Here is a 26528-nt window from a genome sequence, read left to right on the forward strand (position 1 = left end):
TAGTATGAGCGAATAATTTTACACATTATTTTGTTTTGATATTGTAATTTTCTGCCATTTAAATAATTTTTGTGCTCTTATCAAGCTTCTTTCATATGCTGTTGTTGATTGTATCTTAAAAGTCTAATTATCTTGACGTTTAATACATATGTGGAAGTAGCCTGTTTTAAATTACATTTAAACTTCTATATGGTAGCTGGACACCAAAGAACTCTTCTGTAGTTCTTTTTTCCCTTGAATTTAAGCATCTTCTCAGTTTGCTACTTTGTGTCTTGTTCTAGTAAAGCTAGTAAAATAAAAAAACTTGAATTTTGTGCTTTGCACCAGGCTTTCTTTGTGAATTAGACCAAGTCACGCAGCTGTGACCCACTTTCCCCCTTACATAAGTGGGCTATGAGCAGGAGGGTGTCATGAGGACTGAAATATTTTAAGTGGTCAGGCACAGTGACATTGGGTATTATTGATGTCTTAGATAAATGTGCTATTGCCACTGGTTAAAACCCCAGTTAAGAGTTTTAGCTCAGTAAATCTTTGTTGTGCTGTGTGTTTATATAGCTATCAATATCGTACATTTAATTTAGTTTCCTACCAGCCTGAATGAGCTTTGAAGACTTTGTACTGAGAACTGTTTAATTGTGCAAGCCATACAAAAGTTCTTCTTGTGCTCTGTGTTGTTCTGTCTTTTTTTTTTGAAAATACCTCTTCTGTTCTTAAGAACACTCTACCGTTCCTGTTTTGTTCCACTTATTTCACTACTCAATGATTTATGATAGCATGCAAAAGATTTTGTAGTGAAATACTACAATATAAAATTTTGCTTAAACAGAACTTCTGAGAACTTAGGTTACAGTATTTGTTATAGCTACAAAGCAGCTGTAATATCTATAAATAATTCCTTTAGAACCTCTGGTTCATTAGCATGGCAGATGCTATGGCTTTCTTGTGTGCGAGGTAGACTATGCACTGAAATGCTGTGGTACTTGTACCAGTTGATATGTTTCACCCACTGAGTGTTGTTGCTCAAAAGATGTTGAGACAGGCTTAAATACTCAAAGCTTTTATTTGTAGGGTTTGTAACAAGTGACATATGTGAACTTCCAGGTTATCTGGAGGGTATGGGGGGAAACAAAAGGGAGAGCGAGGGCAAGACAAAGAAAGGGAAGGCTCCCCAGTGGTCAGGTGGGGAGAGGATCAAAGACAACTGTTTTTCCCTGGCTGTGCAGTCCAGTGTAGTAGGTGACCAAGAGTTTTTACCATACGGCTCCTCTAGCGAGATGCACTTTCATGTGGCCCTGCTCAAACTCCTGATTTGATGCTTGCATTTAATAAGCTCGTAATAATTGGCATGTGCATAATTAGATATCTGTGTTGCAGGCTGCTAAGCTTTTGTGTGTATAGATATATATTATTTGGGCAGTAGTTATTTGGTATTTAGATTACTATATTTGCTTTGTTATGCACTAAGTTTCATCTTTCTCTAATAAAAGCTGAAAGCTACAAGGCAAGGTGTGGGAATAAATAAGGAGTGATTCTCACACCAGTGGCAATGGCTTCTAGTGAATCACAGAATCAAAGAATATGCTGAGTTGGAAGGGACCCATAAGGATCAAGTCCAATCCTTAGCCTTGCCCAGGACCGGTTCCAAGAGTCGCACCATGTGCCTGAGATTATTGTCTAAACACTTCTTGAACTCTGTCAGGCTTAGGGCTGTGACCGCTTCCGTGGGGAGCCTGTTCCAGTGCCCAGCCACTCTCTGGGTGAAGAGCCTTTTCCTATCTAACCTGAACGTTCCCTGACTCTGCTGTAATGGCAGTGTTTGAGCTTGCAGGTGGAAGGTAAGGGTGGTAATGCCATGAGAGCAACAGCTTCAGAGATCACAGGAAAGGAGACACATAGCTGCAAAAACTGGCTGAAAATATACAGAGCTTCAAGTGAAAGGCAGGATTGTGAATGGATGGCTCTTGACTCTGAAGGCACTGTGCAACAATGTGATGTTTCCTAGGAAGAGAAGCTGCAAAGCATATTTCCAAATAAATCCACCTGTTTAAGTCCCCCAAGAGAAAAAGGTGTGATAAATTATTTTATACATCTTCACTGAAGGTATCTTGGAAGCAGTCAGGGAGTAGAGCAGTAGGCCTGAATTAATTTTTTCTAGAATTGAGTGCTTGCATCTGCCATCTTTCCTGAGGGACACCTTTTCTCTCTGTACCTGGATATGTGCCTCTGATGGTAAGATAAAGAATGAATCCTCTGGTAAGATGACATTTAGAAGTGGGCGTTTGCCACCAACCACCTCAGAAGTTGTCCTCAGAAAAGAGAGTGGCTTTCAAGTGGTCTGGTATAATTACTATGGAGAATGCAAATGTTAGCCAAGCCATGGGTTGGTCACATCTGCTTTAACCTATTGATCTCTTTGACTTCAGGTCAAGCTGCAAACTTGCATTCTGAAGCAGAGAGCATCAGGCATCAGTGTATTGAGTTTTTGCATTATGTGAAAGTTTTCATCTTCAGGTGAGGTTTGCACACAATTTACTAACTTAGGTACCAAGCTTTGTGTAGCTGCTTCTTACTTGTGTTCTGATTGTGTGTATTTTTATGTATATTGAGGTATCTGGAACCCCCTAAAGTGGAAAATGATGGAATGCTGCATCCATATGAAGAGCTAGAAGCGCAGTTACCGTCAGTATTGGTGGAAGAGCTTCATGCTTTGACTATGCACATTGGTCACCTTTGTGAACTCCCTAGTAATGTCCTGGCAGCATTTACTATTCAACATCAGGCAAAGGTTGATGTCTTCTATAATTTTAATCTTCCTATGTAACATTATGTATTCAACTTCATAAGTTTTGGTTTAATATAAGTTAATCTTTGTTTTGGTTTTTTTTTTCCCCCCCTCTTAATTGCCATCCTGTATTTGGCATACACAACTAATGAATTCTGGATTTTTCTGTCATTGTTTTTATTTATCTATGTATTTTTATGTTCTATAGAATTCTTCCTACACTATACAAATGATAATACGAATTAGAGGTAGGTAAGTAGGCTTGAACTAACGTAGCACGTTTTAAAAATTCCTTGGTGTTTGTCCCTACTGATGCTTATAATTTCTGAGCTTCCCAGTAAGAGGGGCATTCCTTTAAAAATACGCTCTGAAATCTGATTCTAAATAAGAAAAGGTCTTGTATATAAAGAAAACTGCAGATGTGGAAGGAGGCACTGCAGCATTAAACACTAGTGAAGTATACACCATTAGGATTTGTGCATATATATGAAAACTAATGCTTTCAGGTCTTTTAGGAAGGAAAAAAGGAATTTCAATTTTGGGTTGTTTAAACTAGTATCTGGAGAGGAATGATCCACGGAGAAGCAGTATTTTGAATCTTTGTTTGTTTAGCTTGTCAGTAGGGCCACTACTGAGCTGATGAAAGAAACAGTAATTTCAAGTAAACTTTAAGGAAGAGAATTTTGAAATTTTGGAATTATTTTAAAAGCTCATTTTAGCAGCTTGTGTGCTACCTAATACTTTTCTGTAAAGAAAAGGATAACTAAGGTTGTTGTAATTTGTCAAGCTTGAATCGAGACTTCATAAACATCCTCTATAGATAGAATTAATTGTCATGAAAGTTTTTCTTCCTTTCTTTCTTTTTTTTTTTTTACCTGAATGGCATGTTTGTATGTTGCATTGTATTTGGTCACAGATATCCATAATGTTCACTGCAGGCCATCTTAGAGTTGTTAAGGATCATAGACTTGTTAAGGTTGGAAAAGTCAAGTCCAACTGTTACTATAGCACTTCCATGTTCTCCACTAAACCATGAACCCAAATGCCACATCCACATGTTTTTGAACACTTCCAGGGATGGTGATTTCACTGCTAACCTGAGCAGTTTGTTCCAAAGCCTTACCATCCTGTCTTAGTACAGTATCCAGAATTCACTAAAGAACTGCTAAATGTAAGTAAATGCGTGTATTTCTAATCACAGGTCTTTCCCCCATCATGGCATTTACTACATCTTCACTTGGATATTAATTGGCTAATACTGGAAATTCTTCATGTACTAGGTGAAAAAATGATGAGTAAGTATGCAGATTTTTTTACCTTGAACTTATTCTTTACATATGACTTACCTAGTTTTCTCATCTAGTTTGTTCAGAATCACATACTACTTTTGGTAGCTTTTAAGCATAGCTGTATTTAATGGAGTTAAATATGGTAAAGGCAGATTCTTTGTAAATCTTCATGTGGTTCAAATTAAATGAAATTGTATTAGGAATTTGTTCTGTCAAAGCTTGACCAAGATGACAGTACTAAATATTTAGTGACCACGCACTTCCTGACATTACAAGTAAAAATGCATTTGCAGATATCCAGAATGCATGGCAGTGAATGGCAATTTGATGAAAACAATGGAAAAGTGTCCAGGGATGGACCAGAACAAGAATTCTCAGAGCAGAGAATTTGTATTATTAACCATGTGCAGCACTAAGAAAATATCAGGCAAAAGAAGAAGCATCAATCAGAGTAGCTTGTAAAAGTACAGCAAGAAAAGGGCAAGGCAATATCTTTTTAAATTTTTTTAAAAAGGCTTCAAAAGGGCAAGAAGTAAATTGATAAGAGTAAGCTGCTCATATAAGTTAGATAAAAAAGGTCATAGAATGCAATTGAAAAACCCAACTTCAAAGTAGTTCAGTTTGCTGAAGAATTGTTAAAATACAGAAGAGAACTTTGTTAGTTTGTTGAGGTTTATGTCTATTTTCCATGTCCGTTCTACCAAAATAAATCACCAAAATGTATTTTCTTCTATAGTCTTTGTGTCATTATGACGAAACCTTCGCCTCCCCAACCCTGCTCTTATCATAAACTATCAATATAACTTCCATATAGGAATTGCAACAGTTGTAATGTAATGTTGAGGTCTAGAAAGAATGCACTGTGTGTTTAGCCCAGATAACTGGTACTGAATCTCAACTCTTGGATTAGCTTTTGCCACCTCTGAGTGCTGTCAAAATGCAGCCTTGCTTGGCTTAACACATTGTCTCGGTTTCTGCATGTCTGTGTTACTGGATAGTGTGTGGGTTGGCTGTTTATTCTGTAATTCTAAGTTTCTTTTATGATCTGTTGCAAGATAACCTGTTTTCCTTTTTTAGGGTGTTTTGGAGAAAGGATAACAAGTGTTGGAGGCAATTTATTGTCCAGAGTTCAATATTTATTTCTAGATAATGTTCTGAGTAATAATTCAGTAACCTATTTTTGTAAGAGAAAGCTTCTGCTTTTTAAGAATAAAATTTACTAGTCAAGACAGTAGTATCTCTGCTTATATTGTCTTGTCTTGTATTCTTATGTGCCTTTTAGAATTTCGTAGGTTCTTATCTCATTCTGTAAAGTATGCTGAGTAGAAACTTTACACTGCTGAGACCAATGGCAGGAAGTGGGTTCAGGGCTTCACCTTGCACTTCCAAGAATGAAATACAGGCTCATTCTACATATCATCTGCTCCACTGATGTCAAGGGAGTTGTATTGTTGAAAAGCCTGCAGGATAAGATCTTACAGCCTCTTAACTTTACCATTTTATCTGTGTTAATGTCTACAAATGCTCAAGTTGGAACATGATCATGCCAGCTTTTTACATCAACACATCCAAAGGGAAGTGTTAGACCTCTCCAGAATTGTTTGTCATCAACTTGCATATCTGCAAAACATGTCATGATTCCAGAACATGCGCACTGGCATGTGACAAAGAGGAACTTGAAGATAAATAAATCTTTATTCCACCGCAAAAACTGTGCCAATAAAAGGCTGTAAAGTGCCAAACTGTTTTACTGTCAACCTGAATAATACCAGATTTCAGTGCAATAATGAAGGGATTAGCTTGAATTTAGAAAGGATGAACTTTCTCATATTAATTTGTAAATTAAAATTACATACGGGTCAACAAGTCAATTTTTACATATATATATATATATATATATAAAAAGAAAAAATAGTCCTCTCTGTCTTGTATTCCTACAGCCAAACCTGGAACTAAATAGGTCTAATTTTCTTTTGTGTTTTAGGACAAGTTGTATATGCTAACCATTTCATAAATCTAACCGGAGAGAATTTAACCAGTATCAGTTTATTTGAAAAACACTGTGAAAATCTCGTATCTGATTTAGTAAGCCTGTCCATCAACAAGTATACAAAGGTAACTCCTTTTCTTTATATAACACATGGGCAGTTAGGTGCTTGTATTGGGAACCATATGAATTAGATATTGCACCAAGGCATAGATGACTTCTTATTGCTAAGTTTTAAATGTTACGTATGGCTTTGTATCTCCATGTTTTAAAGAGTGTTATTTGTTAGGAGCTCAAATTGTGTTATATTTATTCATGACCATCTGGCAGTTGAATGAGAGAGTAATATTGAAATGCACTGTGTACAGAGCAGTGAGTGCCACATTTCCTAAGTTCAGTGTGCCAGGTTTAATGCCAAACGTGGCACAGTCTAAAAGGTTTAGATAGATGGAAAAAAAAAAAAAGCCTTTTCAAACTCTCTCAACGGGAACAAAAAGAGAATAACACTAATCCTGGCAGTAAGCTAACTGGACACTTAGAAAATGTCATATTACAGTTTATTGTTGACCTGTGCCTATTTCCACAACCTCATCTTTCTGTTGCAGTGCTTTTACACTTGTCAAGGGAAAACTTGTCCTTCTCTTCTTTCCTTTTTCTTTCCTTCCATAGCTGCAGTATTTTTCTCCCTTTTTTTGAGCACTCCAAAGCTAGAAAGTCACAATAGCTCCACAGAGCAACCAGAAAAAGAACTGCGTAATCTTCTTTGTGTCACTGTGAAACCAGCTTTAGATGGACATGTGCGATCCACGAACGCAGGACTGAACTCTGAACAGTGACCACTGTATAGTTTGTTTTCCTAGTACAAAAACATGAGAAATGGAATCCCTATCCTTTCATATTACTTTTGAGGGTGAGGGGGAATGGCTGTATTATTTTATTTATTTTAAAATCAGTTTTGATCTACAAAATTATCAGATAATACTGCAACCTCTTCCCCTGTGAAAAAGCAAATAGATGAGTAATTTTTTTTTTTAAAAAAAAGATTCAAATAGTATCTGTTGAACATTGTGCTTGATGATAGGCTTTGAAATGTCAGATGATAAAATGACAGATTCAGTACTTCCACAGAACCACATTACAAAGAGGGAAGATTATTTTACCACTGCTTTTTCTTCAGCTCTCCCTAGGCTTGGGACACAGCTTGAACTAGTTCTGTTTGAGACTCATTTCTATGGGGAAGCTTGCACTTGAGCTGGATAACATCTCTTCAGCTGGTGGCTCCTATAGTATGCAATCATTGCTGTCATCCGGTAATGGAGATAACATCCCTCAAAATTGTTGAAAATGAAACTGGTACCCAGAGTAGATGACACCATCAGCTAAAACATGTCATTAGGGTTTTGGCTGAGAACATTCAGGACTGAAGCTTTTAACATTTGTGGGTATCCTTGGAAAGAGGGACATAAAATCTAGTCCTCCAGATGCATATTTTCAGATCTGTTTCCTGGGCAGTTCTGATTTTAAGATGCTTGGCTTGGATCATGTACTGAGCCCAGTGTGCTCTGAGACACATTTGGCAAAGAAATATATATCCTTGCATATCTTTCATTTTCAGCAGCCACATCTCTGACACCAGAGCTCTATTGTCCCAACAGCACCACAATTTGAGGTTTTAGACATGCTTACCAAGGCACTTGGTTGAGAGAGGAAATTTGGAGTATCTCTGAAGAAAACAATATCTTGGTTATCCTTAGTCTAACCAATATCCACATGGTGTCTTACTTTAATACTACTGGCCAAACTCTATCCTGAATGGATACTGCACATCTCCTGCAGAAGAGATACTGAAATCTTGTAGGGAGCACAGTAGTAGGTTCAAGCACTTTGATGAAGAAACCTAGTTCTTGCAACAACTGGTAGTCCATGTAGAAAGCATGAAACTCTCATTTGTGACATAGTTTCTATACCTAATACTTTCATAAAAACTTGCAGTGTTATAGTACATCTGTAATAAGGAGACTGCTCCTTTCTGATGGATCTGTTTTGCTCTTTGGTGGTGAGTTATTTTTGAGTCACTTCAGTTTTGGGGAGTTAGTATTTAAATAATGAAACAATAGACTTTAGTGGTTACATTGGTGTTTATTCTCAAGATAATATTGACATAAAATTAATTCAGAATGTTGAGAAATTCCCCTAACAGATCTTTAACTAAAAACATGAGGAGAGACAGAAGCATTTGAAGTACTCTGAACAGTATATGTGGAATGTGAATAAAGAATTATTTAAAATATTTCAGTCTTGACCTTATGATGCTCTTAAATTGATTGTCAGGGTCTACCCTGACAATTTCATAGGATAAACAGGATCCTTTAGAGAGTGAAAAACAAGTTATGTGTCACATTTATAAATACATATAATTCATATTTATAATAAAGTGTTCAGTATTTAAACCTCATTTGGAGCTGTATGAAACAGTAATTGTAAACATATTATTCTAAAGATAGATGATAAATAAAAATTTGCATCCTAATAGAATATTACAGAGATTTGAAACTACGGTGATATACTTGTTCTCATTGCAAAAGTGTGGGTTTCTAGCAATTCACTCCCTCTTCTGTAAAGTCTCTTTCACCCAGCTACTGCTGTCACTAACATTGCATATTTTGATAAAATTTTTAATTTATACCATTAGGTTTCCAAATTCAGGAATGACTGTAAGTGCTAGTGTGATTTGAGAATAGTTGTGCATGAATGGATCAAGAAGGGCACAAGGATATAAAAATTCGGGATCCATCTTATCAGATGTAGATGCCTAAGAATTAGTTGGCTAAACAAGTCACCTGAGGCTCTTTTCATTGTCAGGGAAGGATAGCAACAGTTCTTTCTGCTGCAGTCAGTGAGATGAATTAATCTCTCTAGGTGCCTATTCCCCTCTTTGTTTTAGAGGGGTGTAGGTTGGTTATTTGAACTTGAACTACTCATTGTTTAGGGATAAAGTGAGTATGAGCTGCTTTGCCTTCCCTCGGTTCTTTCTACATTTCTACCATTGTGTCCTTGCTGAAGGTAAAAGGTGCTGAATTTTTATTCACTATTTAAGCAAAGGTTTTCTCATGATTTTTACCACCTCTGAATATGGTTCAGAACCCTACAGATTCATAGGTCCTAGGATAGAGTAAGGAAAGTTTTGTCTATGCTGTGATTGTTTCAAATACAGTTCTGGTAGATCTTAAAAGCATTAAAGCATATAGAGATTTTTTTAATGTATTTAGCACTTCCTTTTGCTGTTTTACTTACTTTGTTTCACAATTCAGGGAATGTAAAACTGAAAGATGAATCACAAGAAGACTATTTTGCATTTGAAATGCATCAGTCTGAGTGAATTTTGTTAAATATGGAATAGTAATCAAATAACGTACATGACTTGAAATATGCTGTTTTCTGCATATTAAAAGAATGCCTTGCAGTAAATTTACCGAAAAGCAGATTTTGTGAAATGTTGTGGGAACATTAACATCCTCATGCCAACAAAAACATATTCTACTAGCATTATGCCTAGTCATTAAGGATTGTTCAGTTAAAAATAACAATAGCTATTAAATCATTTCAAATATTTTTCTTCCTGAGTACATCAAGAAAATCTAATCAATCATTTTTTCTTTTCTGTCAGACAATGAATCAGTTTTTATTGTAATTCTTTTTCATTTAGGACTTAGAATGCTGGTTTTATTTAATTAAATAATGTTTGAAAGTGGATCAGAAGAGACTAAGAAATATCACAACCTGTAACTTATGTAGAATTAGGAAAAAATGTTGTATAATAGAGATATATTAGATGTTAATGAAATAATACACCTTTAAATGTGTACTTGTAACTATATTATTTAAAAATAACTGCAACCCCCCCCAAAACCTTAAACTAAACAGCCAAGACAAGAGGAAATACTGGTATATAAAATGCAGTTTCAAAGATAACACTTCTCTGAAGAATTTTATTCTATATTCTTTCAGGTGCGACCTTCTGAGGCTCTTACTAGTCACCATTATCCCTGTACCTGCATTAAAGAACTATGGATTCTACTTATTCAGCTGCTGGACCACAGAAATAAAGGGTCTCATACAGAGGTAATGGAAGAATACTGTTATATATGCTTGCATGTTGTAGATGCAGTGCAGTCACCAAATGTTCCCTTGCTGCCATGAATGCAATAGCTCACAGATCTGATGGTAGAACTGAACTTCATATTTGCTTTAGGAGGACTGCATGCTAACTGTGATGTTTCAGGGCACCGTCTTGAATGTGTGTGAAGTCCTGACTCTATGTTTGCAGTGTTCTGCTTGTTGTGACCTAGGCCACTGATAAGGAGTGCTCCTTGTGCTGAAGACAGCAAAGTCATATATAAGAACAAAAAAGGAGCCATCTTTAGTAATTTTTGAAAAAAGAATAATTTGCAATCACTATCTGTTCTCCTTTTTTATACTAATACAACTTTATATGCCTCCTCAGTTTGCTTTTTTCTTACATCTTCTGCCTTCTAGGCTGAAGAGTCTTACTGTATTCAGTAATTCTTTTTTCAGGTGCCATTCTTTACCTCGTCATCTTTGTCGCACTCCTCTGAACCTTTTTCCATGCTACATCTTATTTTTAATGACAGAGTGCCAGAATTGCATGCAGTATTCCAAGTATGGGTTAGGGGGCCATATGATTTTATACATTGTATAATGATATAGTGATGTTTTCTATTTTGTTATTTTCCTTTGCTAATATTTTCTAGTGTTTTAATTTTTCTTTCTTGACTGCTGGTTAGAATTGAGCTGAGGTTTCTCTGAATGAATATTAAGAAGTTTTAAAATCCTTTGGAAGTTTTCTGAAATAATTTTTATAAGAATCAAAGTGACCATCTGCGCAGTGAGTACACTTCACTTAACACAGAATGAAGTACTTCACTGTAGAGTGTTTATACTGATAGGTATTTACTTGTCATGGACTACAGATGTAAAGGCGGACAGCAGAAGTGAAAACTTTCTTGCTGTTAAGCATTTGCACTGGCAAGCATAAGTTAGGATCAAGACCAGCTAAGGTGGGTGAAATACAGGTGCAAAAAAGTCGCAGAGAACTTCTATAAAACTAGGGAAGATAGGCACAGGCTGTAAGAAGAAGTGATATTGTAATATAGACAGAAGTCTGAGCCAAAAAGAGTTAATCAGTTTGTCAGTGCTGGAACAGACTGGAACAAAACAGGGAATTGGAACCTCAGTTTGCTGTCTTTCAGACTGATTCTTTACCATCTAATATATTCCTCTTGGTTAGGTTAGTCTGGCACTAGAAATTTTTCAAAAATATGTTGTAAAAGTCCACATTAAAGAGCTCTAATCTCTCTCTTGTGAGTGTTGGTGCACTGTCCTGTCTGCACATCATCCGTCCATCAGCTTGTAATTTTGCCTGTGAAGTACTGCACTGCGTTCTTCCTCATGACCCAAGCTTGTCCTTTCACATTGCTTTTTACTGACATTTGAGAAAAAACATTCTAAAAGTACTTCTAGGTTTTCTGTGGTAATACTGACCACTGGTTTCTGTTATTTTCTTTAAATGACTTGTTCTCTGTAAAAGCAAATTGATCAATAGGACAGTATTTTAAAGAAAATTATTGACATAGGCTTTTATTAAACAGAGTTCAAATTAACTTTTGTATTTTCTGCAGTGTTTCTGGAGCTTGGTGAACAAAACTCTAAAGAATATCTTTGAAAGGCCAAGTAGTTCAGAAAGGATGTCCGATTTTGAAGCAGTTCAATGTAAAGACCCATTGAGTTTTAGCTGGTGGATTGTTAGTCATCTGGCATCACTCTACCAGTTTGACCGTAATGGAAATCTAGATGAAAAGGTGGGTATACTTTTTCTAAATACCAAAGAGTTATTATAATTGATTTTGATCTCTTTGGTTATTTTTATTGGTAGAAAAAAATTAATGTTGTAATACAGGAATATTCGTACTCCTTGAAAGGAATTCTTTAAGGGTGGTGGTGTTAAGATGTGCTTTGTACAAGTCAGTAAACATTCTAGGAGCCTCTGACATGTTCACATTATATACCAGATATTCAGTAGATTACTGTATTAAGGAAACTTGAATATCCCAACTACTTAGTGGCACATATACCTAATGATGTAGCATATGTTTTGAAACTGTCTGCCCGCAGCATAAATGCTTGACTGAGTTTGTTGTTTTAGGAACCGAACACATTAGTTTGTACTGTATGAAATATAAATCTCAAACATTGACTGTGTAATTAATAAAGCTCCTTTTTTTCTTTAAAGTGATAGCCCTGCTCTGGATAAATTTCAGTCTGTCTAATTGCATTCCCTCTGTATCACAGCAATGGCGTGATAAGATACTGTCACATGAAATGGGGAGATTTCCTTGACCCTTAGTGTTTGATTTGTCTGTTGGTGCCCCAGGAAAGCTGAGACCCTTGTGCCTGACCAGTGTTTCAGCATGCTGTTGTGGGGTGCCTTCACCAAGCACTCCTGCTGGATTGGAGGGTGATTCCCCTGGCTTATTCAGTGAAATACACCAATAGGTCTTCCCACTTTATGACCTCTCAGTGGATCTTCCACTTTATTCAAGTGTGTTACCCGCTGCCAGTGGCTGCCAAAACCCTCGAAGAACTCACAGTAACAGTTTATGGAAGAACACTCTTATTAATAGAAAGTTGTGACAGGCTAAGGTTCAAAGATTGCCATTGATAGTAAAAAACATATTCAGAGCAATACATAGACAAGCTCTAGTCCCAGTAAAAGTATTCAGTGTGCACAGAGTGGCTCTTACCCCATAGGCATCCCTATGGGGACAGAAGACAGGTTCAGCCTCTTGATTGATCCCAGCAGTTATGAGGGAGCCTTCCCTAACTTCTTCTCCATTCTTGACTTCTATACTATTTCTTTATGTTTACGTGGAGCTTGAATGACTTTAGTCATAAATACCTTTGTTACTTCTTGGTGTAAAGTTCCTCACTTAACTTTTGATACAGTCAAAAAAATACAGAGTGCATGCCCCGTGGGGGGTAATCATACCTTGGAGGCAGGTAACTTTGGGATGGAAATATGCATTAATATTACAGTTAGGCTTTAATTAATCTAGTTCGTCTGAGGAGAGAGGTTTTGCCACAGTTGTTGGCTCAGCAGCAGGACATCTATCTCCCTTGGTTGACAGGTGCTATGCAGCTTCTCAGCTGCAAAGTACTATCTAGTTCCCCTCCCTGGAAGGATTTCCATAGAGCCTGGCTGTGATGTCTTCACTCCACTCCATCCTCCTTTCCACCCCTCTTACCAGGTGCTTATTGTTGTATGGGGAACCATTGTGGAACTGCCAGCCTTTCATCCAGGGACTAGCAGCTGTATTTTACCCTGTAATTTCTATACTATTAAAATTTCTGTTAGGGTGTGAATATAACTTCTCAGTTTCCTCTAATTTTATCTTTCCATAGATGCATATATATTTGTGTATAGAGTTTAATTTTTATGTTGGTGTGCTACCAATAGACACTGTCTAATAATTGACACTGAACTCTTGCATTATTGAATTCTGATAATTGAACTGAATCCAAGCTTCAATTTAGGAAATTCTGGCAGTAAATTGCAAGTAAGATTTTCCTACTGGCTAGAGCAGGGTAATCCTCGATTAATCAGTTCTTGTGTGTGGGCCTCATTGTGAGGGATTTGACATTACCATGCATTCTGTAAGGGGCCTAGATGAGACCTGCATGTCCCATTCCTACACCTGCAAGATATATATAAGTTCATACTTGGTACTGATGCATCAAATTCCTCCATGGACCTCACTGCTGTTTTCTGCAGTTTGGAGGTCAAGTAAACCCTGACCCCTCTTTCAGCCTCTCACTCTGAGATTCATTCTGCCTAGTTTTAAGTTTCTAATCATTTATTGGGAAGGAAAATAGGCACTTACTGAGGCAATTAATCGTATGAAAGCTGCCATTTTTTCTTTATTGACTCTAGAGGAAGCTGTAAAAATAGGGAAGGTGTGGTACTTCAGTGCTTGAATACTTAGTTGAAAAACTCATTACCATTTCTGGTCACTAGAGGACTTGGTGCACCTGGAATGCTGATGCTTCTGCTGCTTCCCGGTTGACAGGTTCTGTAGGATCATGTGGCAAAATGTAGTAACTTCTCACAAATTCATACAGTGTAAAGTTGCAGACCAGCTGTGGTTCTTACACTGAAGGTTGTCTCAAGCTGTGCTTTTGCCCTGCTGCTGTGTGGATGGGAGAGGACCACAGTCCACAGTGTGTTTCAGAGGAGCACTGGAAGATAGCATTACTACACTGCCTGCTTATTAAGGAACTTAGATAGAGAGAAAAGGTTATTCCCAGGCTGAATACAGAAATCAGTGTGAAACAGGCACTTATATTGGGGGTTTTATATTTAATGCCTTAATCCAAATGCAGTGATACTGTTTACTTTGATCATTGGGGTTTTTTCCTGTATCTCATACTGATAGATTATGTATTTAGCCTCGTGAGATTTTTTTTTTTTTTTTTTTGCTCCAGGCACTGTATTATTTACATAAACCAAACAAGATGTAGAATGGAGTAAAGGATTCCTGTTGTTTTTATTTTAAAGTAAGAATCTGAGACACAGTGTCAGGAAGTGACTTGCACAAGATTCAATAATATTTTTTTCCTTAGAGCCCACCTTGGAGAAGAGAATTTCCAAGTCTTGATTTGTAAATCATGACACCATTCTGTGCACACTCTTCTTGATGTTTCCAGCTTTGCACTTCTGAGTGTGGCTGCAAGTTTGTCCAGGGATCCCTCTTCTTGTACAAAAAAATCTCTCACTAACATCAGTGCATTTTCACTCACCACAATAACGTAATCTGTCATAGATAGTTGATGGTAACAATTTTTTTAGGTCCTGTCCCCTTCCCCGAATTGCAACCTCAACTGTTCTTCAAACATTAGAAGGTAAAATAGTGATATAAATTTGTGAAGTCAATGGAATTACATCAGGGCTCAATATAGTCCTGTTTTGTTGGTTACACATCTGATGCGATAGCTTCATGACACATGCTTTCTTTTAATTAACTGTGATCAGAGGTGGGAGGGTGACGTGTCATAATGATGATTATTCCTGTGCTCTGTAGCAAAAATTCCCTCTAAGGCTATGTCATCTGTGGAAGATTTTCAATTTTTTAATGTGGTCTGCGTGGCCTTGAGGTTGTTATGAAAGCTTTTAAAATTCTAAGTAGGTTTCAGACTTGCTTCTTTTTATTTTTTCCCCTTTAGCTCATATAACACAATTTCAAATATGCAATGATTCATATATATTGAATGCATATTTCACATACATGAAACCACTTTCTTCTAAAAAATTTTGGCCAGGTTTCTTAGAGACTCTGTTCTGAGAGATGTACAGTACATGCCTCTTTCCATATCCCCCCATTCAGGTCCCACTTCACTCTTCTGAAAAGCAGGATTTGTACATTTAAAATCCAAATGGGACCTGATGAGAAAAATTGCTGCTTCTGAACATTGCAGGGGTCAATTTCAATATCCTGTGGGCTAGGGTAATATAGGCAGAGTTACCTGGGGCTAAGAATTCTTACCTTTGAATAGAATAATCTGAAATGACTAAGTGGCAAGATAAGCAAACATGGAACTTCCAGCTGAGAAGCCTAATATGGCTTTTCCAGGTAGTCAGCTTAGGTAGTGCTTTCAAAAGTTTCTTCCTGCATATCCTGGGGGTCTCACCTCAAGTTTTTGGTTTTAGCAGCACTTTCATGCACCCTAAGGTCTCCAGCTTCTGTTGACTTTTAGGACTCTCTGGGGCTGGAGGGAGAATGTTTTAAGCTACAAGGTTTGTAGTAAAAGATGTAGGTTCTTTATTTTTTGACAAGAATGGATTGTAAACAGTTGTTGTGCCATATTTATAGTGCAGTAGGGAATACTGTTCGCATGTAAATCTTTTGGGATTTGAATGAAACAAGTCTGTTAAAATATAGAGACAGTTGTGGGTAAAAAAGATTGCAGCAGGTGGTTGCTGGTGTTCTTTCCTGAGTTTGGGCTGAACCTGAGTGCACTCTTGTAATCAATTCCAGTTGGGGTCAGGAGTTTGCCCAGGTTACTCTGAGATCTTGTAAAGTGATCTGTATATTGCAGATGAGCTGGAACTTTGGCAATAAACACCTGTTGTATAAAACATGTGTCCTTGGACTATGATACTGCTAAAAACATTCTGAGCCCGGTCAATCCAGGCATTAAGCGGTCTCATAGACATTTAGCATAACTCTGTTATCTACTTATCACTGATAAATCTGGCCTTTTAGCAGCTGACTAGCTTTACTTGGAGTCTGCAGTAGGACCATGCCAGCGTGTAGGTAGTCACATAACACTGGGCTCTAAAATGCAGCAGTCAAAAATTGGATGTAAATACTGTCTGGGAATCCTGGGTTATATTCATTATTGAAGTGCTGCTTTTACTCCTTGGCCGTTTGTTAATGTAATGACCTCTCCTGACAGGATGCTAGCTCTGATGCAAAGCCTTTGGAATCAGTAACAGCTTTAGTCCTGCTCACCACCTGTATGGGGTGTGGCTGAGCTGGAGTTCTCCCCATAGTAGCCCTCACATTGCTGTGCTTTGCATTGGTAGCTAGAGGGGTGTTAATAACACCCCTGGTGTTTTGGCTACTGCTGAGCACAGCACCAGCACTGTAACATTCCTTCCTCAGTCAAGGGCAAGATTCTGGGAGGGGACACAAGCAGGCCAGCTGACCCAAACTGACCAAGGGGATTGACATTAACGCAGATATAAAAGCAAGGAGCAGGAAGGTGGGCATTCATTGTCTCCAATGGCTGCCTGCTGAGGAACCATGACATGTGCTGAAGCCCTGCTTCTCAGGAGTGGCTGACCATTGCTGCTGATGGGAAGTAGAGAATAAACCTTGTTATCTTTTACTTTGTTTTTGCACGTGCAAGTTTTTGCTTTGCTTCTGCTTTACTAAACTGCCTTATCCCAACCCATGGGTTGTTTACCATCTTACTCTCTCCCCTGTCCGGCTGGGAGGGAGAGTGATAGAGTGGCTGGATGGGCACCTGGTGTCCAGCCAATGTCAATGCACCACACCACCCTAGGCATGATGTGCCCTCTGCTGTTCTGGCACAATTATTTGTGTCCCTATTCTGTAACCTAGGTCAGGCTCTCCTCCCTTTTTCATTCTTTCTCTCTCTTCTAAAACTCTGGGTCAGTTCACTGGTCTGGTTCACACTGTATCCCACAAAGAGAAGTACCAGAATAACTGAGCAAGTGCATACTACAGTTGTGAGGGCAGAAAGAGCCACTGGCAGGATGAGGAGGAAGAAGCAGTGGGAACTGCCCAATTGATATGGCTCAAGTTCCTGAATCGTGAAATCACAGCTTTAGTGTAACATTCTGTAGATCTGTCCTTTCATTTATATTTGTTTCATAAACAGTCTATGGACTGAGGCTTTCTACCATTAGCTGTTTTTCAGAATCTTCTTTTTGAGCAAAAATGCAAAGCCACCAAGTAGTCAAATTGTGTTACTGAAGTATTAGTGCATCTTTTTAAAGAGTTCATCTTTGAAATTATCTTGGTACTCTCCGAAGTTCTGCCTGAAACTGTCACCAAGTCACAACATTAATTAGTATAGTCAGAGGAGGATGGGGCACAATGGTGTTTGCTGCTGGAAAGTAGTTATATTTCAATTACCAAAGCATAAAATGCTCTTTCTTGTAAGTTCTATACTGACATTTAAAGGACAGCTCTCTGAAGAATAATCTACAAGGGTTAACAAATGTGATAGTGGAGGGAATAAGTAAGGCAGGACAATGATGAAAGTACTATGTTCATACATCTACTTATCTACAGAGGCTATATACATAGCTGAATGTAAGAGATGATTGTTGGACTTCCTAGAGTTATAAGTATGTCAACCTGGTTCCTTTTATTTTTTTTTTTCCTTTCCTCTCCCCTCCCTCCACCCTGAGAAAATGGCCTTAGTTGCAAAGCCTTCTACCCTTTTCTTTCCCACTTTGCATAAATAGGTGTGGGGTGTTTTTTTATCTTTTTAATATACTTTGCCTTCCAAATCTTTTTTACTTTACTGGCATGGTCTGTTTGATTGAAATGGATAATCATCTGTCTTCTCAAGCTGAAGAATATGAATTATGGACCATATTTGAACTACCCTGCCCAACTCCTTACTGAATTGGCCAAATCAATCATTCATGTTTGTCCTGGAAAAAATGAATTAGAAGTGTTTTTTACATTGGGAAAAAAACCAAGCAAATGTGAGATTGTACTTTTTCTTCCTTCTTACCCCTTAAATCTTCCTTTTTACAGAACATTAAAGGAAGAAGTTGTAATACGTTTAGACCAATAAAAAATGCCTGAATGTTTTACTTCTCTATTAAAGGTGAAAGTTGGGATTGCAAAAGAGTCACTTAAAGTGGTTCAAATTGCATACTCCTTACTTGTTTTTTGAAGGTTAATTTTTAGGACAGATATCAATTACATTCCTGTAACAAAAAAGCTGTTTTCAGTGATGACTACAATATGCTGTCATGAAATCAAATATTTCCGGAAATATTTTGAGCGCTTATTTTCACATTATTACATAATGCTTAAGAGATACAAATGCTATTTCAATTGTTTTTCAGAAACAGAAGGAATCCAATTGGAAATTTGTGGAAGAACTCCTTAAAAAATCCACTGATGCTCAAGTAAGTGTGTAAAGGAAGGAATAATGAACAAGTAAAGTGTCCAGGATGGTTTCAGGAAAAGGCAGTGCATGAAACTAAGTCCAGCTTACAAGTGTATTTTTGAAATTCTAGTGTTTTTATCACTGGTTAATGAACATCCTTGATGTAGCTGAACTATGACAGTATACAGTCCCCTCCTTGTTAGCAGTTACACTTGCTTTAAAGTGGTTGTGCTTGATGCTAAATTGTCAGGTAAGAAAAAAAGGTAATTATCCTGGAAGGATAGGTATATAACTACTCAGACAAGATGTATTCAGAATAAGAACTGGAATCTTAGAAAATGTAAACCTGAAACTGAATGTAAGGATATCAGGTTGAGGAGACATGATGAAGGAGATAGTCAGTTGCATTGAAAATTCAGCTATATCCTCATCACAGCAGGAAGGTGACTTGCCTTGCTGAGCAATTTGTCTTACAGGCTTGAATCAAACTCTTACTGATAAGGTTCTAGTTTCTGAGCACTCATTTCATACCTTATCATTTTTCTTTCTGCAGAACTGTTAATGCAATGCTTCATGGCCCAGAGGTCAAAATTGACCTCCTTTTAAAATTCTTTTAAATATACTGTTCATCATGTTTTAAAATATGTTACATTATAGTTCTGTAAATTTGTTCTGAAGTTGCATGGTACAAATCGCAAATGTTGTATCAGCAACACCTATAAAAATAATTTCTTTGTGTATGTTTAAGAGAAGAATAAACATGTTTATTTTTTTTTATTTGATCTCATGAAATTAAGAAAAATCCCACAAAGTTCTGATATTGAAAGCAAAAGAGGAATCAGCTCCTTCGGTTTTTTTAATTATTCTTTGCCTGTGTAGTAGCAACAACTGTAGTTGAAGCTGGAATACGGAACAATACCTGTTTCAACTACAGTTTTTACAAGAAAATATTTGTGGGTTTTAGGATAGTTGAAATGATTGCATGATTTTTCAGCTTTTTTATACTCTATACTTTTACACTTGGTTATGTCTTCTTTCAGCTTAAAAGATTAACTCTTTCTGAATGATTATACAGTACATAACTGAAAATACAAACTGTGCATATACAATAAAACCATAGTAATGACATTGCTTATTGGAGAGAAACTGGGGAGATTTACGTTAGATAAGATGCATAAAAACTGAGTAGCTTATTAGCCATCTTCCTATGTTGCATCTTCTGCACTTTGGCAACCTGAGAAAGAGTAAGAGGACATTTGTAGTTAACATTTTTTTCTTCAAATTATTTTGAATAAAGATTACTTTGAAGTTGAATATACCTGGAATATACAGTTTTTGATGCTTCTGTTAAACTATTATTGAACTGTAGACAGTTTAGAAAGGCAGCTAGGTGGCCAAGTTCAAAAGCAAAGATGTGTTTTAATTTCCAAAGGCAACCACTGTTGGAATTAAAACAAACCATTTGCCAAGGACGTGGTTGTAACTATTTTACCAGCCATTGAAGGAGCCATCTAGTTTATTTCCTTTTTTTATTTGTTCATTATCTTTTTCTTGCGTTATGGAATTAACTGCCTGTGGGATGTGCTCCTTGGGGCACATTAGTTCCTATATGTGCATGCACGAGTGAATGTAGCACTTTATGAAGAAATGCATCCTGCTCCCTATCCCTTCACAGCAACCTTCTTGACAGCGTCTAGGAAGGAGATTTTTCTTTTACCAGCGTACACATCCATCTCCTCTGCTGATCTGTCAGCTTTGAGTGGCCACTCCTGTGGTTTATCTTATCCTTTTGCATTTCTTGAGTATTTTTGAGTCCAGAAAACGTAGGAATGAGAAGCACAATGAGATATCAAGAAGTCATGGAATGGAATGTGGAGTCAATGAAATGGAACGTGGAAAAGCAGGAAAAAGCAAAAGGGAGAATAGTGCTCTTTGAATGAACAGCAGGACAAAATTGATGATATTGCCTATTAACAGTTGGCTTGAGTTTGTTAGTTAATCCTATCTGAACCATCCTTCTCAGCATATACTCTCTGTTATCTTTACTACAGATACACAGCAATATCTGTGCAGCATAAATTAGAAGAAATAACAGTGCTGAGCCACTCATTTGCTAGAGAGAGCAGGAATTCCTAGTTAGCAACTTCATTTTTAGGTATATGGGAGCTTAAAAATTAATCATGTTTAGTACTATGTCTATCAACCTCATAATCCACTTGTACTTGTTGCTCCCTATCTTCAAAAGCTTGTAGACTATACATATTCAGAAGAAGAATGGGAATTTACAAAGAATGGGGGAGAAACAAAGATGACGTCAAGTATGCATAGTTTTATGTGTTCCAAAGCATCTGATAAAGGTGCTGAACATATATTTGTAATCTAAGTTGATAATCTCCTACCAGTAACTGTTCTCTTCATGTGAGTTTCAAATTCTATGTTGTGAAAAGATAATTTAATAGGCACTGTTGCAGCCACTGAGGGTAAGGGAGCATCATGAAAGTAGAGAAAAGAATGGTCACCTCTGATGATGAATCAGCAGAAGCTGGAGTTACCTTTAATGTCCTTAGGGCAGCTAAGTGTTGGGACACAAAAATGATTAACCAGTGTTAAACCTGCAGCGCTTTGGTTGTTTCAGTAATACTGTTGAGTTTAGGGGTCACGTGCAGACAGGAGAGAGCCTTCATCCAGGATATGCTGGATTTTGGGTGTGATAAAGACCTCCTGAAGAAGGGGTGCATGTACAGGTGAAGGTGGTAGAGGGGTGCTGCAATGCCCTGTCACCAGATGGAAACTCCTTTATAAGGTTATACTGAACCTGGTGCTGAGCAAGGAAAAGATGTGAAATTCCTGTTCAGATTAGGGAATCAGTTGGGATGGGAAATAAAAATACTCTATTCGTGAGAAGATATGAGATATCATGGGTATGTGGACAAGTGTAGTGTGATGCTTCCTTGGATATATTCTTTCATCTTCAAACGGTTGATGAACAGGTGAATTCTTCAGTCAGAAATTACTCTCCTTTTTAATTCTTAATGGATAAAGAGTTGAAGACATTTACTCTTTTGAAAAATTTCCCATCTGTATCACAAGAAATGGGCATTTTTGGGAAGACTAATTATATCAGGTGTTTCCTCCTGTTGCAATTTGGAATTCTCTTACTGGGTTTTAAAACTCAGTTTTAAAAACTGGTTTGCAATTCTATTTGTACTACAAAATGAAAATTGTTGTAGTAGGAATGTTACCATAGCTGTATTTGTCTATGAGGCAACATCAAACTGACTAAATTTGTGGAATGTCAGTATAAGATGAATTTGTGTTTGTGAAGTTTTATTGTGAGAATCAAAAGCTTTTTAGTTCTTAAGCACTAATAGCAGTCTCTTATTAGACTTCTCATTTTAGAAAATAAGTGCGTCGTGTTGTTCCACTTCTGCCTCAATTTTGTTATACCTCCACTGTATTTTTTGTTTAATTCTGCTTTAAAAAAGATAGAGAAGTATTTGTTGGATTTCTAGAAAACCAATTTTGTTACTACAGTAGGAGGTCATAAGAGAAAAATGTTGTGTTTAGATAGTACTATCATTTTGATAATATCTGGTGTTCCTCCCTTCTGCGATAAATTAAAAGCTGAGTACCTCAAGAGTTCTGATAGTATTTCCAGCAGTGCAAGAGACCATTTTAAGCAGAAGAGCAATGAGAAAATCCATTAATCCCAGGGATATTTGAAGCCTGTAGAACTTCTTCATATTAAATTTGAGATAGAGCCTTCAGTATGATCTTGGTTTTGGAAACTGTTCTAAAACTATTGTTGGACAGATAAATAATGGTTCAAATTGAAGCTGCTCACAATGCCATGTTTATTGTTGAATTAATTTAACTGAAGCAGTCATTGTTTGTTGAATTAGATCCTAAACATAATCCTAGACACAAGATAATAGCTTTAAGACTAAAGGGAGTGGTTTGGTGTTTGGGTTTTTTTTTACTTCTTTTGTAACTGGGTAGATTCCTCTAGAGAAATAGATATGCTCAGCTGCAGTTTTTTTGTTTTATATCAAGGCTTCTGCTTTTATTAATTAAAAAATAGCACCTGTTCTGTCCCTTGTTTTTTTGGTGCAAGATTGTGATTTTTGGGAAGTCTACTGATTTAATAGTTAGTTATGTCATATCTGAAAAAAATATTTGAGTATCCTTTCATTTGTAGGCATTTTTATTGTATTTGAATTATTATTCCATATATTTTTAATGAGTCTACTGGAGAGTCACTTTTCTATTTCAGTGGGTTTTATATGTTATCCATAATGTCTTGAATATATAATTTTCTATGACAACTGAGAATGCCTTTTCAATTTCCAGGTTGTTTTAGAAATGTACCACTTTAGAAGCCTTATATTCATGAGAAGAGAAGGCAGGCATGGTTAGAAGTTATTGTAGGTGATTGTATAATTGTTTAGAGCATTCTGATAAAGTGTACCAAATGAGGTTTTCCACATGAATGTGTTGCTGGGTAGAGATAAGTTAGGGAGTGAGACTCATGTGTGGCATTGAAAATAGGAATAAAAGCAGCTCTAAGACATAGTAAACCATAAGAAGTAGTAAGACCAGAAGTCACAGAATCATAGGATGGTTTAGATTGGAGGGGACCTTAAAGATCTTCTAGTTCCAGCCCCTCTGCCATGGGCAGAGACACCTTACATTAGAACAGGTTGCTCAAATCCCTTTCCAACCTGGCCTTGAACACTTCCATGGATGGGAAATCCACAGCTTTTCTGGGCAACTGTTTCTGGTGTCTCACCACCCTCACAGTAAAGAATTTTTTCTTAATATCTAACCTAACTGTACCCTTTTCCAGTTTAAAGCCATTCCCCCTTGTCCTATCACAAGGACAAGGTAAAAAGCTTACAAGGTTTTAGCTCTTGTAAAAATCCCACTCTTCCAGTAGCAGGTATTTATTGAAGGACTTTTTCAAACAGCAACAAAAATAACCAAGCAAACCCCTAAAAAGAACCAACACAAAAATCCCCAACAAAACCCAATAAAACCTAACGTTATCTTCTTCCATCACCTGGCATTAGTGATTTATTTAAGAATTTTCCGAGTTCGGTGAGCTTGGGATATAATTCAGGACCTAGCACTGTAATTGAAATTGAAGGAGATAACCTCCCAGTATTTATCTGAGGCATAGTTGTCTTAATTCCCCTTCCTGGGGCTATGATTTTGAGTCATAAAATTAATCCTGTATATTTTTTTATGTTTCTTACTACTTTTCTTCTTCTTTAGCTTATTTTATGCAGTTACAAATTCCAGGCCTGTATAGTGTCTAGATTTATTTGAAAGCTAGAAGTAGGTCAGAGTTTCTCTTGTCACAGAACAAGTTGCCACTATGACAGAGATGCGTTACACTTACATGTGTAAAAGTCTACCCTTAAGACAACTACACACAAGTTGTCCACAAAACCACTTTCATAGTCAATGGAGACAATAAAGCCCTTACAGGACTACTGAAGTAGATGTCTAAAACAAGCTGGGTTAAATGCATGATTTCAGTTGGAGTATTCAGAAGCTCCTAGTATCTGACCTCTGATGCAAGTCCAGTTTTGTTATCAAAAGCTGGATGAGAAGAATTCCACTCTCAGTATCCCACAATTACAAGCTGAATGCTTCACAGTGCTCAAATTGTTTGGTACTTCCTGTTTTCTTTCCTAGAAATCTTCTTCCTTTTGAATGCAAAATTTGGAACACAAAAAAATGTTGTGTGGGAAGTCTTTTGTACTTTTTGTTTCCCCAGTGTTCAGAGGCTTATTTGGCCTTGATTTAGAGTTTTCTGGAGTGTCAGCAATATAAACATGTTGCAGAGGCTTGAGAAGGAACATGATTCAGAAACAAAAGACCTTCCTCTTTGGAATATTATAAAGAGAAACATGAGTTCTTAGATGGTTGCACCTTCCCTCTGTGTCAGTGGTGAATGAGCTTTCCTCGGGACGTGTGTTCCTTGGGACATACGTTCAAGAAACAACTGGATGTGGCTCTCAGTGCTGTGGTTTAGTTGATGTAGTGGTGGTCAGTCAAAGGCTGGACTTCATTATCTGAGAGGTCTTTTTCAATCTAAATGATTCTGTGACGCACTGTTACATTGGCTGGATTACAGGATACAATTGTCAGCTTTTATCTTCTAGTTTGTTGCTTGTATTAAGCAGATGTGTTTACTCAACAGTATATAATTAAAAATAATTTTTGTATTAGGAAATTACTTCAAATAGTCTGTTAGTATTGGGTTTATGGGTAGATAAGGTAATGCTCCTCTCCTAAAATTAATTTCTTACTTCCTTTTCAAGACTGGTGTGTTAGAGGAACACTTAAGAATGCATCTTCAGTGCTGTTTGACTTTGTGTAGTTTCTGGGATTTGAACCTATCTATTGTCACCATACTCTGGGATTATTACAGCAAGAATCTGGTGAGTAGATGAATATATAAAAATACAGAATTGCATGTGGGCAGTCCTTGAATTTTACTGATTAATTCTGATTTTTCTGTAGCCAAACTTGATTGCAAGTACTTCTGTAAAACTACCTAGTCAATGGCAGTATCCCTAAACTTGCTATTTATTTAATGAAGTCATGTTTAAATTTATGCTTTGGTCCATGACATTGTGTGTCAATGGAATAAGTTATGTTTTTATTCTTACTTTTTGTCAGGACTCTTGATTTTAAAATCTTGTAAAAACACTTCCTACATAGTTACAATAAAATTTTATTTTTTAGTTGTGGTAGGAATATATCCTTTTGTTTGTGTGAAGGTTTGCATCTTATTGCACTTGGAGTATTAGCATTTACTGTTACTTATAATCTTTCTGTTTTCATTTATTCTTTTAGAACAGTGGCTTTACTGTTCCTTGGCTTGGTCTGAAGGATCTGGCAAATGTTAGTAAGACTTCTTTGTCAATGCTTGAGTTGGTGAAACGTTGCTGCTGCGAACAACAGATCCCTTCTCTGTACAAGTCCAGCAACAGTTACTTCATTTTTCTCTGCATTTTGGCACGGATGATGAAAGAAGAAAACAGTGGCATGCACCCTTGGAAACAAATTAAAGGACGGTATGGCCACTGTTTAGTTTCTCTCCTCTTGTAAGAATTGTAGGGAGTCAGTGGCCCTTCCAGCCACATGCAAGGCCTGCCCATCAGAAAGTAAGGGGGATGAGGGATCCAGGATGATTAATGATTTAAAGAAAGCGGTTCCCTGAAGTTTCTGTTGCCAGCTGAGGCTGTAACAGGGTCCAAGAGCTGGGTCCAAGAATCGCCTTGGCATCCCTAGCCTGTGATGATTTACTTTGTCCTGCTGGCCAGGAGTTTGGTACACTGGCAACCTATGCAGTGGTACAACCCAGTTGCCAGGCAGGTAATGTAATAAAAGCACAGAAATTGTGTTTGAACTGCATATAAGCCATGTGTTGTCCAAGAGCATGCAGACTGACACTTGGTAGGCCTGTGATTTCATTTATATTTAGTTTCTTTTTACTGATTTCCAAAATTTCTCACAATATTTTTTGTGAGGGTTTTAGTTTTTTCGCTTAATTTTGAAACATACTAATTAAGAATTATAGTCAGTTCTTATATAAAAATACCTCAAAATATATACGATCTAAATAAAACTCTTGATGTTTTATATACTTACTGAATCCCTGAGACTTTTATTATAGTAATGAGATTGTACTAAGTATTACAAGTGCTAACTTTTAATATTTTTT

General features: G+C 37.0%; 1 protein-coding gene across 2 annotated transcripts in view; it reads left to right on the forward strand.

Moving 5' to 3' along the window:
- Positions 1-26528, forward strand: part of MMS22L (MMS22 like, DNA repair protein) — a 100179-nt gene that overhangs the window by 7951 nt on the left and 65700 nt on the right. For both annotated transcript variants that reach the window (XR_007628942.1, XM_050315576.1), the window contains exons 5-13: positions 2424-2511; positions 2608-2785; positions 3984-4077; positions 6056-6186; positions 10067-10180; positions 11758-11937; positions 18747-18809; positions 25120-25239; positions 25658-25878. Coding sequence is in view for 1 of the 2 variants with exons in the window: in XM_050315576.1 (XP_050171533.1) it covers positions 2424-2511; positions 2608-2785; positions 3984-4077; positions 6056-6186; positions 10067-10180; positions 11758-11937; positions 18747-18809; positions 25120-25239; positions 25658-25878 (1189 nt within the window). In the remaining variant the exon portion in view is untranslated. The remainder of the gene's footprint in view (positions 1-2423; positions 2512-2607; positions 2786-3983; positions 4078-6055; positions 6187-10066; positions 10181-11757; positions 11938-18746; positions 18810-25119; positions 25240-25657; positions 25879-26528) is intronic.

This window comes from Myiozetetes cayanensis, unplaced genomic scaffold, assembly GCF_022539395.1.
Source record: "Myiozetetes cayanensis isolate MyiCay16 unplaced genomic scaffold, myiCay2020 scf2-11, whole genome shotgun sequence".
Lineage (NCBI taxonomy): Eukaryota > Metazoa > Chordata > Aves > Passeriformes > Tyrannidae > Myiozetetes > Myiozetetes cayanensis.